The sequence below is a fragment of the Stomoxys calcitrans genome, chromosome 1, assembly GCF_963082655.1.
Source record: "Stomoxys calcitrans chromosome 1, idStoCalc2.1, whole genome shotgun sequence".
Classification (NCBI taxonomy): domain Eukaryota; kingdom Metazoa; phylum Arthropoda; class Insecta; order Diptera; family Muscidae; genus Stomoxys; species Stomoxys calcitrans.
The window spans coordinates 192,646,989-192,661,899 of NC_081552.1; the positions used below are offsets into that span (position 1 = coordinate 192,646,989).

Genomic DNA, 14,911 nt, shown 5'->3' on the forward strand with positions numbered 1-14,911 from the left:
GCTTTGTTAAAGAGTTTTCAGCAGTCCTTCCTTAGACAAACCAGCTCTGGGGTCCACCATGGCGGTCGCAGTTCGCCCCTTGGCTTGGCACTAGGACTAGCTGACACAAGCGAGTCATTCAGGGCCTTAGTGATCCGCTTGACCACTATGTCTATATCCTCCATAGTTTCTACTTCCCAGGATTCCCTCAGATCCCAGGATTTGTTCTGAGCCTTTCTCAGCTCACCCTTATTTTCTCAGCTCACCCTTATTTTCTGAGCTCAGCCTTATAGATGTCCCAATCGTGTGGTGCTCTTGTGGATTTTGCTCTGTTGAAGAGTTTTCTGCAGTCTTTCCTTAGACAAACTAGCTCTGGGGTCCATCATGCCGGTCGCAGTTCGCCCCTTGGCTTGGCACTAGGACTTGCTGACACAAGCGAGTCATTCAGGGCCTTAGTGATCCGCTTGACCACTATGCCTATATCCTTCGTAGTTTCTTCTTTTCATCCTGGTCTAGAAGGGATAGACATGCCCAATTCGTGCCGAAATTTATCCCAATCCGACTTTCTTCTGTTTAGCTGGGGCACCACTTCTGCCGTATTTTCTTCAAGGATGAAACTAATATAACGATGATTAGAGAAGGTATGGCCATCCAACACATCCCAGCCGCATATTCTGCCACTTATATCTTCGGATACAAAGGTAATATCTAGTACCTCCTGCCTGTTCCTGGGAATAAAGGTCGGTTTATCTCTTTTTACAAATCGCCAGATTGCAACTTAAAATATATTTGATAAGCAGCTCACTCCATTCGTTGACATCCGAACTTCCCCATATCTGGTGATTAGCATCACTTCCTACAATGAGGCTCTTCTTCCCTACAGAAACGGCTTCAACCAGCAACATAAGGTTTGAAGGCAGAATCTCTGAATCGTGTGTCGTATATAGGGAAGCCAGCCAGTAATGAGACTTGCTTATTTCAAGGCTGGCTTCTACTGAATCTTCAGTGCATAGCGACGGAGAAAGAAAAACATTTAGACTACTCTTTGCAAGAATACAAGCTCTGTGTCTTCCATTCCCCGTACCCTTGAGAAGTTGAAATCCCGGAATTCTTAGTCCACAACCATTCCTTCACACATCCATGGTTCCTGGATAAGAACCACGTCAAATCACCCTGACCTTTAGTACCGCCGAAGCGGCCTTACAATGATGGAGATTTATCTGTAAAAATCGGAAAATAGTCAGGATTCAGAACTTCCACTACGGGAAGTCTTCTGATTCCACCAGGAGTTCATTCTCACAAGATTCGTTAGAACTTGTCATGATGAGCTTCCGTAAGCATGCAGGGGTAGGTGAGAAAGCTGTGGAACCACTCTTCCTCAGGACACTGGACACTTGCGGTGTGGACGATTCCTCCTGAGATGCTTCTCTAGCTGCTGCTGTCGAAGAACTTTTTGAGTTCTGTGCTTCCCCGCTGGCGCACACGTTGAGCCCAGTCCAACTGGTTGACCCATCTACACAGGACTTATCGGGTCCCGTTCCGATGCCATCCCCTCCTTTTTGGGTTGTGGCAGGGGGATTTTTAGTCTCCTGCAATCCGCCAGACTTTAGCGATGTGGTCGATAGTTCCTCAGGCAAGTATTTAGCAACAACTGCTCGTCTCCTGATTCCTCAACCTCTTCGCTTCTATATACCTAGAGTTTCAACTTGTTCAATTCGTAGGATACAACTCCTTCAGATTTGTTGAGGTCTGCGAGACAGCCTGAGTTTAGTACGAATATTGCATGTCTCCGATCACCATCAGCCTCATCTAATCTACCAATCTTCCAGTTGGTAGTTGAAAGATTGGGATTACCTTCTCTTAGTGTCGATTCAGGATCTGCGGCAATCCTTAGTATCCAAGCATGCGCCATTAGTCGATAAGGAATATCTACCTTCTTGAATAAATCTAGTGCTACACCTGACCAGATCTCACCAATCTTTCTTTGCGCACAACGATACATTTCAATTGAGCGTTGATCCCCGAAGGCAATTAGTCTGTATCGGGCCCGATACCAGCCCGCATTGTCACAAACTGGAGGATACACAGGAAATTCCGCAAGGACATCGGAGTATACTGATGACAATCCCACTCCAATTATTCCTAGGTATACAGCCCTGTTCTTCTTCATTGTCGACAACACCCTAGCGTCCCTAGCGACATTAGCAAGGGTTCTTGGACCCATCTTACTATTGTACGCCCTAGTTCTTTTAGGCATGGGATGCCCTCTAGGTGACCGCAGCCTTTGGCTGACTGTAGTGCAGTTTTCAAATCTAGACGTGCAGTCTTTGGGGTAGCCTGTGCAGCGATTCCCCGAGCCCAATTTAGAGTTAACCTGTAGAACAATAAAAAGATAGATTGAGGCGTCGGGTTTGTAGCCCAGCACCCGGAAAACTTGAAGAAATTACTTTGAAAAAACGAAGAAGAGAAAAAAGGTTCCGCCCTATCTTGACAACTCCCGCAAATGTTTTAAGGACCATGTTTGGGTAGTATCTGCACCTCGAATGTCCACATTTTTTTCAGAGCAGGCGTAGTATATGCACTAGCGGATGAATTGGAGAAATACTGGGCAGACATTACGGGACGTGCGGGAATAAAAAGAAGTCATTCGGCACAAAACTTCCATGCCATTCATGACTTCCAAACACAGGTTCGAGTCCCTCGGTCGGCCAAAAAAAATGTTTATATTTTTTTTTTTCAATAAATTTATTTTAGAAAATTCGGCATAAAAAAAATGAATTTCGTTTTCAGAAAAAAATTTTTGGAGCCGTTTTTTTATTTGATTAATTGAGACACTTACTACTGTGCAGCAGTACTTATTGATTTATTTCATCATAAAGAAGGCCAGAGGATGCGCGCAAGACTACCAAACATGAGATCATGGGTTCAATACTCTGCCGTAACAAAATTATTAAAATTTGTTTTTAAGGGTAATAGTGGAGAGTGACAGAGGAAAAAAACAGAGAGCAGCAGTAAAGCGAACAAGACAAATGAGCGCGAGCCGAACAAAGAAAACAAAAACACCACCACCTGAAGCAAAGCACATGCGTTGGCTGGTATATATACTATACTAATTTCGTCATTCTGTTTGTAACTACTCGAAATATTCGTCTGAGACCCCATAAAGTATATACATATATTCTTGATCGTCGCGAAATTTTAAGTCGATCTAGCCATGTCGGTCCGTCTGTCTGTCGAAAGCACGCTAACTTCCGAAAGAATAAAGCTAGCCGCTTGAAATTTTGCACAAATACTTCTTTTTGGTATAGGTCAGTTGGTATAGTTAATGGGCCACATCGGTCTATGTTTTGATATAGCTGCCATATAAACCGATCTTGGGTCTTGACTTCTTGAGCCTCTGGAGGACGCAATTCTTATCCGAATGGAATGAAATTTTGCACGACGTGTTTTATTATGATATCCAATAATTGTGCCAAGTATGGTTCAAATCGGTCCATAACCTGATATAGCTGTCATATAAACAGATCTGGGGACTTGACTTCTTGAGCTTCTAGAGGACGCAATTCTTATCCGATTTGGCTGAAATTTTGCAAGACGTATTTCATTCTTACTTTCAACAAATGTGTCAAATTAGGTTCAAATCGGTTCATAACCTGATATAGCTGGCATATAAACCGATCTGGGATCTTGACTTCTTGAGCCTCTAGAGGTCGCAATTATTATCCGATTTGCCTGAAATTTTGTACGACGGATTCTCTCATGGCCATTTATTGTGTTTATTGTGGTCTGAATCGGTCTATAGCCCGATACAGCTCCCATATAAATCGATCTCTCTTTTTTACTTCTTGAGCCCCCAAAGGGCGCAATTCTTATTCGAATTGGCTGACATTTTACACAGGTCTCCAACATATAATTTAATTGTGGTCCAAACCGGACCATATCTTGATATCGCTCTAATCGGATAGGCCAAAAGAACTGAGTTTTTCATTGAAATACCAATGACTCAATAGTTCGACTTAGACTACATCGATTTTTACGGTTAGCATCAAAAATCCCCCAAAAAATCCAAAAAGCTCCACACAAGTGCTAGTGATATTACCAATAAATAACCACATTAGCTTAATTCCAATCCAGTAAAATTTCTTTTCAATATCATTTTCAGATACCGTGAAGATGCTCTTTGCTGGGGTGATAGGTAAGTCTCAAATCCAATAGTTTAAGCTTACTTCTAGAATCTAACATGGGACAGTGCCAGGAGGCGCTCAATCGCATTGGCTGCAAATGCCTTTCCATGTGTTTCTTTGGAGCTTAAGACTGGCTAACTGGCTTTCTTCAACTTTTCTTCTCAGCATTCAATCGATTAAAAAATTATTATGTGCATATTTCTAAGCAGACGCAAGATACGCGAATCTGTCTGTTATTTGTGGTACTAACAACAGCAGTGCTGTTGTGTTAATTCTTGCTAACACCGCAACACATTTACCGCATTATTAAATTTATAGCAAAAATGCATTTAACGTTTTTCCTGCACTCTCGCCAGATGGATGGATTCGGCCCAAAGCAAATCGCCGAACAGCAACACCGTAAGGCGGCAGAAGAGGAACAAAAACTTTTCGCATTTTTTTCAACAGATTTTTTCTTCTTCTTTTCGCAACACATAAGAAAGAAAATTCTGCCAAGAAACCAAAGAAAAACTTAAATTTGCTGAACACAAACAGCATTTAATACAAATATGTTTCTGTTTTTCCTTGTGTTCACTTTTGTTTTTTTTTTTTTGCCTTTTGCTCTTTCACAGAAAATCAATGGAGGAGATTGGAGCCGCTCAGTCATCGGTAAACGCGCGGTAAGTGATAATGGATTTTTTTTTTCTTTGTTCCTGATATCATCACCCTACATCTTGGATAAAATCGCATATGACCATTGGCATCAAATTGTGGCAAAACATAAGCTAAATATATAAATAGTACTAGCTGAACCGGGCCCGCTCCGCTGCGAACTTCTTTTACACTCTAATATCATTTTAGGGTAGGGACCCTTCGCCCTGAATGTGGATATCGAATTCGTACCACTGTAGCCTATGACGCTGAACGCTTGGGTTCGCATCCTGGCAGGAACATCGGACCCCTTAATTCTGGCGACATTTGCGAGGTACCATGCCATGCATGGTCATATAAAAAATTCTCCCCAAAGAGGTGTCGCACTGGAGAACGCCATTCGGACTCGGCTATAAAAAAGATTCCTTATCAATGTGTTTAAAGTTAAATCGGAAAGCACTCGTTGATGTGCCAAAAGTTTGCCCTTGCTCGGTTCCTGAGCAAATTTTCACTCTACTCATAAATGCCATTCTCATAAGTCGGGGGTGGGGTGGCCACACAGACACTAGGTCCTTAAAATAGATATAAGATTTGTGCTCTACTTTCAAATACATTTTATATGAGCGCCATAATGGCATGATCGGTAAGTTAGTTCTGTAGGGTAGGGTGGACTCCAGGGTCTTTGTCCCGAAAATGGGTATCACTTTCCCGAAAATCAATCAATTTCCACCCCAAATAGCTTTCATATAATAGGGAGTCATTTTGGGATGCGGCGGTTCCCCAAACACATGGCTCTTCAACTGGATATGAAATTCTTTTTTTTCTCTCCAGCAACTTTCGTTTGTGCTCTATATTGTCGTTATTGGTCTATATATCCATTTGACGGGGTTTTGGGCGGCCCCCGACCCCTACAATAGACACCATGTTTTGTTTTGACTTTGAGAGTGCAAACAGATTTGGAACGAATGGCATTGCCAATCTCCGAGATCTGGTTTTTATGAAAATTTGGGTAATGAGAAGTGTTTTTTAGGGGAAAGTTGGCCCCTCAAACACTTCGATTCATATATGGATATCAAATTCTTAATGCACTCCCAAATCCCTTAAATTTGAGCCCCATATTGAAATGGTCGGTAAATATGCACAGTTTGGAGGAGTGTTTTGGGACTGGGGCGGCCACCGACACTTTGCCCTGAAAATAGATATCAAATTCGTTCTTTACTCCCAAATATCGTTGCTTAGAGCTCCATATTGCCATAATCGGCAATGAAGTTCTATTTTGGGGGGGGTGCTTTAGGGCGCACCCCAAAACACTTGGCTCCAAAATTGGATATCAAATTCGTCTTCTACTCCCATACACCTTTCATTTGAGTCCCATATTGTCATAATGGGTCAAATAACCCATTTGACGTATCTTTAGGAGGAAAAGCACCCTCTTGACTTGAATGCAAATTTAAATGTCATATTCGTAATCTACTCCCATACACCTTTCATTTGAGTCCCATATAGACATGGTCGGCTAATATGCCCATTTTGGGGGTAATTGGGGATTGGGGAACCTCCCATTACTTGCACCTAATTTTTTATGCCATATTTGTAATCCATCGGATCACTTTGGGATATGGGTGGCGTTTTCGAGGTTAGGGGGAGGGTCCCAATCCAAACCCAATCTATGAAAATTTGAAGAAAATCGGTTCAGCCAAGTATCATATTGTCATAATGGGTCTAATGGCGTCTTTGAGGGGTGGCGTGATTCGCGAGGGGTGGATTCGTACCCAGGCGTTCAGCGTCGTAGGCGGACATGCTAACCTCTGCGCAACGGTGGCCTCCTAACTAGGCCTTTATCGTAAACAAAGTCTGACGTTTTTCAGCAAAGAAGTTTACTTGGGCAATATTTCCTTTATGTCAAACGAAATATTTTTTCCGTAATAGAATTCATTGATCTACATTTCAATATTTTCTTTAAAATTCAAATTTTGAAAATTTTGTTAGTAAAACTACTACTAAACAAAATCGTTTACAGAACCAATTTTTACAAAATGTACCAAAAAAAATCTCAAATTTCTCGAAAAAATACAATTTAGACAAAATTCCGAAATAACCGAAATTCTTCTTTTCTTAATTTTCTTTTATTAAAAACTTGTCAGAATCTCAAAGAAACCCTCTTTGCAATTTGTTAAAAAGTTGAAAATATTATTTCTCAAATACAGTTAACAAAGTTCGATTACAGCCAATGAAAACTGGTTCAAGTAACCAACAAAATGTTGGTGTTATTTGCTGCAGTTGTTGTTTTGCTTTCAATTACACCATTTCATGTTGCTTGAAGTTAATGTTGTTAATGTGTTTGTTGTTGTTGCGACCGCTGCTATAGTAATAAATGTATGGGACGATGATGCTATTGAATTGCTTAACATAAAATTATTGAAAGCGCATCATCGAAGTTATGTTACCAATTCTCCATTCCACAGCGATTCATTTCAGCCTAGCCTATCCGATCCAATCCATGTGTCTATCCTAGCGCCCCAGCCCCCTTCTCTTTGGCGATAGTCTTTCACAACCATTAACAAAATGTCTAGCAGTTTATTCCACACTCTTCTGATCCATCGATGAGGTGATGTTTTCGGTTTATGAAATGGATGGATTTTACTTTGATTTTTGATGCTGTTGCCGGTAGTGGTGCTGAAGTTGTAGCATGTTTCTGCTGTTGTTGGCTGCAGTTGGAGACGGATGATGCAGCTTGCAAACAGTAGCAGCGTTATGAACAGAGTTGCCATATTGCCAAAAAAAATTACCACAGAAACAATATGTTGACAATTTTGTTTTATAAAAAATAGAATTCTGACAATATTTTCTGCAGAAATAAATGAAATCAATGATCGGAGATGCAAATGGAAAAGGAAAGCCAAAGATAGCAACACACACCAACCACTATGGGACGCGTCTTGTCTTTGGTTAGAAGACCTTTAACCATATTAGATGTGATGGCGCCTTCTATGCCCCCAAACCCTTAAATCGAGAGATCGGTCTATATGGTAGCTATATCCAAATCTGCACCGATCTGGTCCAAATTGCAGAAAGATGTCGAGTGGCCTAACACAACTCACTGTCCCAAATTTCAGCGACATCGGACAATAAATGCGCTTTTTATGGGCTCAAAACCTTAAATCGAGAGATCGGTCTATATGATAGCTACATCCAAATCTGGACCGATTTGTACCATATTGTAGAACGATGTCGAGGGGCTTCACTTAACCCACTGTCCCAAATTTCGGCGACATCGGACAATAAATTCGCCTTTTATGGGTCTAAGACCCTAAATCGGCGGATCTATATGGCAGCTATATTCAAATCTGGATCGATCAGGGCCAAATTGAAGAATGGAGCCGAAGGGCCTAACACAGCTCACTGTTCCAAATCTGGCAAAATCGGACAATAAATGCGCTTTTTATGGGCTCAAAACCTTAAATCGAGAGATCGGTCTAAATGCAGCTATATCCAAATCTGCACTGATCTGGGCCAAATTGCAGAAAGATGTCGAGTGGCGTAACACAACTCACTGTCCCAAATTTCGGCGACATCGGACAATTAATGCGCTTTTTGTGGGTTCAAAATCTTAAATCGAGAGATTGGTCTATATGGCAGCTATATCCAAATCTGACCGATCTGTGCCATATTGCAGAAGTATGTCGAGGGGCTTAACTTAACTCACTGTCCCAAATTTCGGCGACATCGGACAATAAATGCGCCTTTTATGGGTCTAAGACCCTAAATCGATTGATTCAAGATGTCTTCGGGGCCTCTCCAACTCCAAAAATTCCCAAAACGGTCATGAATGTCCAACGTCACAAAATGCGTATAAAATTAAAGTTCTTTGAGAGTTCACTACGAATCCTATATTTGGGACAGAGTCTGGGACCGCCTCACCCACTAAATAGCCTTTAATAGTTAGATCGGGATAATAGGGGATTTTAACGATAGGTCTATGACAGTAGAGTTCGAATCTAATGTTGATATAAAGATTCAAGATTCAAGAATACGTCCAGCAGGATATGTATATCGCGACAATAAAGGACTTAAATAAATTGTCTTTTGGGTCTTTGCATCGGGGCGAGCGCAATAAAAACAACACCAAACTATCATGTACCCAAATGAAAGGATGTGTTTGAAGACAATCCACCTAACCCCTACCCCCCATCCTTCCCCCAAAAAAAGAATAAAAAACAAGTAAAAAGGCGTTAAGTTCGGCCGGGCCGAACTTTGGATACCCACCACCTCGGCTATATATGTAAACCTCCTTTCGTCGAAATCCGGTGCAAAACTCATAACTTATGTCCCATAGCAGAAATATGTGGAGGGGCTTAACTTAACTTTTTGTCCCAAATTTCGGCAACATCGGACAATAAATGCGCTTTTTATGGGCCCAAAACCTAAAACCGAGAGATCGGTCTATATGGCAGCTATATCCAAATCTGAACCGATCAGTGCGATAATGCAGAAGTATGTCAAGGGGCTTAACTTAACTCACTGTCCCAAATTTCGGCGACATCGGACAATAAATGCGTGTTTTATGGGCCTAAGACCCCAAATCGGAGGATCGGTCTATATGGCAGCTATATCCAAATGTGAACCGATTTGAGCCAAATTGACGTAGGACGTTGTAGGGCCTAACAAAACTCACTGTCTCAAATCATAGCAAAATCGGCTAATAAATGTGGCTTTTATGGGCCTAAGACCCTAAATTTGAGGATCGGTCTATATGGCAGCTATATCCAAATCTGAACCGATCTGAGCCAAATTGACGGAGGATGTCGAATGGCCTAACACAACTCACAGTCCCAAATTTCAGCAAAATCTGATAATAAATGTGGCTTTTATGGGCCTAAGACCCCAAATCGGAGGATCGGTCTATATGGCAGCTATATCCAAATCTGAACCGATCTGAGCCATATTGACGGAGAATGTTGAATGGCCTAACACAACTCATTGTCCCAAATTTCAGCAAAATCGGATAATAAATGTGGCTTTTATGGGCCTAAGACCCCAAATCGGAGGATCGGTCTATATGGCAGCTATATCCAAATCTAGACCGATCTGAGCCAAATTGACGGAGGATGTCGAAGGGCCTAACACAACTCACTGTCCCAAATTTCAGCAAAATCGGATAATAAATGTGGCTTTTATGGGCCTAAGACCCTAAATCGGCCGATCGGTCTATATGGGGGCTATATCAAGATATAGTCCGATATAGCCCATCTTCGAACTTAACCTGCTTATGGACAAAAAAAGAATCTGTGCAAAGTTTCAGCTCAATATCTCAATTTTTAAAGGCTGTAGCGTGATTTCAACAGACAGACGGACAGACGGACAGACGGACGGACATGTCTAGATCGTCTTAGATTTTTACGCTGATCAAGAATATATATACTTTATAGGGTCGGAAATGGATATTTCGATGTGTTGCAAACGGAATGACAAAATGAATATACCCCCATCCTTCGGTGGTGGGTATAATAATATATGAAGGCCGATCAAGATAGAATACGACAGCAATAAAAGGTCTTTGGTAGTAGAGTACACTTTTCACCCTCAAATTGGAAAAGACACAGGAGGACCTACGGATCTTTAAAAATGTGGTATCCCAAGTGGTAGCTTTGATATATGACTTTGAATGTAGATGACCAAAAACAAACAAAAAATGATAATTAGTGTGGATCTGAACCGCAGATTGCATATTTAAAAGGTTGCCAAGTTCAATTTAATGTTGAAACATAATTCAAACTCAAATTTTTACGAATTATAAAAAGATCTAAGTTGGTAATTCAAAATCTTTCAGAGTTCATATACAATAGATTTATTCCGATGTTATGATACACTGTTATATTAAAATCCGTAAATTTTTGCACAACTCTATCTGCTGTATTCTTTTTGGTATAAAAAAAAGAAATTGTTGTTGTTTTCGCACATTTAAATACCTACTTTATGTGGATATTTCTTTGTCGCGTAAATGTTGCCAAACAATCCGTGTGCCTTAGAAATTCTTGCTGTGTTTTCTTCGTTGACATCACCCTAAAACTTGTGGTGTGATATCTGTGTCCTGAATCTGAAAGAATCTGGCAATTTCTTTCTTCAAAACTCTTCCCTTTGTGTACAACATTCGACTGGTCATTCAGTTGATATCACAGGAACAGGAGAAAAAAGAATGTTCACATTCGCTTAATCTGACATATTATCACAGAAATGAGAACCTTAAGGGGAACTCTTTTTGCCTATCCAGTACTGGATACACACACAGCAGATTTTGTATTGTCTCCTTTTCTTCGACGTCCTCACAGCTTCTGCAGAAGTCGTTATTTGCGACCTTCAGACGGTCAGCATGTTTTCCAATCAGATAATGACTTGACATAATGGACACAAAGACGGAGACGACTGTTCTAGCCAGTGACGGCAATGCTGTAGATCTCTTCAAGGCTATATTGGGCCACATAATATTGGAGTGTTCATAACCTACACTTTGTGACATCTGCCTTTCGTTGGTTCTTGGGCCTGATCCTGCTGTAGACACAGCTGACATGTAAGCTTCGTCTACACAGATAGCCACAGATTCCCGTATTCCTGAAATGTGTAATGTAGTTTCTAGACTCACAAGCTAGTTCGCTTTACGATTCCCTGAGATTTATCTGCGGCCAGACACCCAGAACAGGTGAATTTTGAACTGTTCAGCCATCTCGTTGAGAGACCTGCGGCAATTGATGGGAGTTTTTGAATTCAGAAATACGTTGTGCAGGGATTTATTGGCTGCCTGGCTGTATCTATGCCAGTTGTCGTCATGGCATTACATCTTAGCGATTCCACCATTTCTTCAACTACAAGCATCTCCGCTTGGTATACACTATAGTGGGCGGGTAATCTTCTCGTTATGACCAATCCTAGCTAGAAGTCTATGTAACTTCTATTACCAGGGATATTAAAGTTCCAATGAGTTCTATCTGGAATATTGGTACAGTACTTTTTATCAAAAAGCGGCTCAACAATGTGCAATCCACACTGCCTGAAACATCAGGCATTGTATCAAGGATAACACAGTGTCCGCAGTCGCCACATGACAAAAGAGAACGCTACCTTAGCTTCACAGCAGTGGACGCAGCAATTTGTTTTCGCGACAATTTCCAGAGGCATTAGGTGTAGCCTGAATTTAAAATGAATCGGATGGTGTCGTCTTCAGTGTGGCTGTGTGTGCACAAAAAGCCACCCTTTGGATCCAGCTGAACATTGAGCATTAAGTGGTCTTCTAAAGCGCCGTCCACCAGACCACAACACCATACAGCATTACAGTCGTAACAACTGTAGTATATACCCAGTGCAAAACACGCGGTTTAAACGCCAAACTTTTGCCAATGGCTCGCTTGCAGGTGTATAGATAGGGCAAGAGTTGGCTTTCTTGCCGTTTCGAAATTGTTTGGTTTGTAACCGATTTGACTTCTTAAGCCCCTCGAAACCTAAATTTTTGTCCGATTTTGCTGAAATTTTGCATATAGTGTTCTGTTATGGGTTTCAACAACTGCGCCAAGTACGTTTCAATTCGACGTATAACCAGATATAGCTCCCATATTTTAACAGAATCCATGGTGGTGGATTCCCAAGATTCGGCTCGGTCGAACTTAGCACGCTTTTACTTGTTTAATTTTATTAATTAAATAAGTCGAATAATTTCTCGAAATTCCGATGTGATTAACTATAGGGGCCCTGCAAAGCGGCGCCCGAACTACCTAGAGCTTTGAAATTGCACATGATCTCGATAACACCTCAGCTCCAATCTTCTCAAATTTCAAAGAGTTGTCTCTTTTCGTTCTTATATGGCATGTTTTTAACCTAGTTTTTGTCGATTATATCCCACTGTGCTATGTTAGAAGGGCTCTAAGCCCTCCTAACATTGAAGGATAAATAGCGACCGTAACGTTTGAAATGTGGCGAAGACATCGAAAATTGGGTCCCATATATGGCAGATGCAAATCTGCCCGCCATGGCCATATGAACCAAGTCAAGTAGGTTAGGTAAGGTTTAAGTGGCCGTCTGCCATCAGTTTCACTTAGACGTTTTCGTCCATTGTGATACCACAGGAACAGAAGAAGGAAGATGCCTTCTACTTCCTACCGTTGAACCATCCATATGCAAATTTTGCCCATGAACATTCCACTAAGGGAAAACTTCTCACATATCAATCAGTGCAGTCCGATTCAAGTTTAAGCTCAATCAATAGCCAAGTCCGGACAGCGTGCCGCAGTGCGACACGCCAGGATTTGAACCCAGGCGTTCAGCGTCATAGGCGGACATGCTAACCTCTGCGCTACGGTGGCCTCCAACCATTCATATCGCTTTAAAAAGCCCAATAACTTGCGAATGTTCACATCCGCTAAATTGGACAGGTTCTCAAAGAAATGAGAATCTAAAGTGGAACTCGAAGTCAAGTAAAGTTTTTGAAATATCTCAAATCAATTGCGTTTTATTTACAGAAAAAAATTGTCTGGTCCTTATTGGAAAACCCGATATATTGCTTGACACAAAGAGAACCTTCTATGTAGGCGACTAAGTCGTGAAGGGCTGTTTCAGTGGACTTGCCTTTACTAAATGCATGCTGTTCCGGAGACAGCCGATCTTTTTGCCTTAAGATATGTTTCTATCAGCTTCTCTAGAGTCTTCACCATAAAGGATGGCGGACTACTAATAGGACGAAAATCGTTCGTCTTCGTGTGGTACGGTTTCCCTGCTTTTGGATTGATAATGACTTTTGTGTCTCTCCATCCCACAGGTATATACGACATGCTGATACAAGCAGTGAATAACTTCCTTAGGGACATATTGGGTTGCCCAAAAAGTAATTGCGGATTTTTTAAAAGAAAGTAAATGCATTTTTAATAAAAATTAGAATGAACTTTAATCAAATATACTTTTTTACACTTTTTTTCTAAAGCAAGCTAAAAGTAACAGCTGATAACTGACAGAAGAAAGAAAGCAATTACAGACTCACAAGCTGTGAAAAAATTTGCCAACGCCGACTATATGAAAAATCCGCAATTACTTTTTGGGCAACCCAATAGATATAGGTAAGAAAACATTGAAATAAAAAATTGGACAAAACGTGACTTGGAGTGATCAGCAGTAAATTTATTCACAAAACCCTATAGTCCACTATTAAGAGAATAGAAGATTTCACAACCAGAAAGGACAACTGCCTGTGGTGTGCTTCCGCAGGCAAATCGAAACTTTGTGGCAAGCAGTACACTTGATCAAGCTTTTGGCATTATTTTGTTTTGTTACCATTAAACGGAATAATTCAGGGAATGACGGCAACACTGTTTGTGAGTTTAGCTGCGCTATTGTTGTTCTTGTGTATGTTACATGAAGTTATGCTGCCATTGCTGTTGTTGTCATCATTGTTGTGTTTTAATGAGAATTGTCGCATAAAAAGTACAAATATCAGACTAATTGGATTTATCTCGTGACTTTTGTTTTAAAAAAGGAAGCAAAAATGTTGGTTAAAAATGAAAAAAAAAAAGAAAAACTGAAGCGCCACATATATTCACAAAGTCACTCAGTCAGTTGAAGGCAGTCCTAGTGACCACACATTCGTCCGTCCGTCCGTCCGTCCTTCTGTCCATGCGTTTGTCTATCACCAATGTCTGCAATGTTCCATTGGCCGTTTTGGCTGAATGTCATCTTGTTACTTGCCAATGTTGTTGTCAAGTTGTCAATAAACTTATCATAATGCAGCTTTACTTTTATGTGGCATTACTTGCTGCATTGTTTCTCTTCAAAAAAAAAAAAAAAACAGAAAAACCAAAAGCCTTGTTTTTACGTGCTATTCGAAGATGGCATGTGGAATTTCTCTATGCATCAGTGATTTGTATTGAAAGCCCTCCTAATTACCAGGTTTCAGATAATTTGTGACAGTTTAAACAGGAAAACATTATCGCTCATTTGCACTGACAAGCTGTTGTTAACTGCGTTTTATGTTAAATGTCACCAACCGTTAAATATCCTTTGTGTATAAGGAATTGAAAGCGAATGGGATTTGGTTTATGGAAGAGTGCAGTATAAAGCTGAGAAAATGGGAACTTTGTTTT

At 40.9% G+C, this 14,911-nt stretch overlaps 1 protein-coding gene across 1 annotated transcript in view; it reads left to right on the forward strand.

The window, feature by feature from the left end:
* Window positions 1-14,911, forward strand: part of LOC106086623 (protein trachealess) — a 228,110-nt gene that overhangs the window by 95,448 nt on the left and 117,751 nt on the right. The window contains exons 2-3 of the mRNA XM_059362911.1: window positions 4,142-4,174; window positions 4,775-4,822. Of these exons, the coding sequence (XP_059218894.1) occupies window positions 4,142-4,174; window positions 4,775-4,822 (81 nt within the window). The remainder of the gene's footprint in view (window positions 1-4,141; window positions 4,175-4,774; window positions 4,823-14,911) is intronic.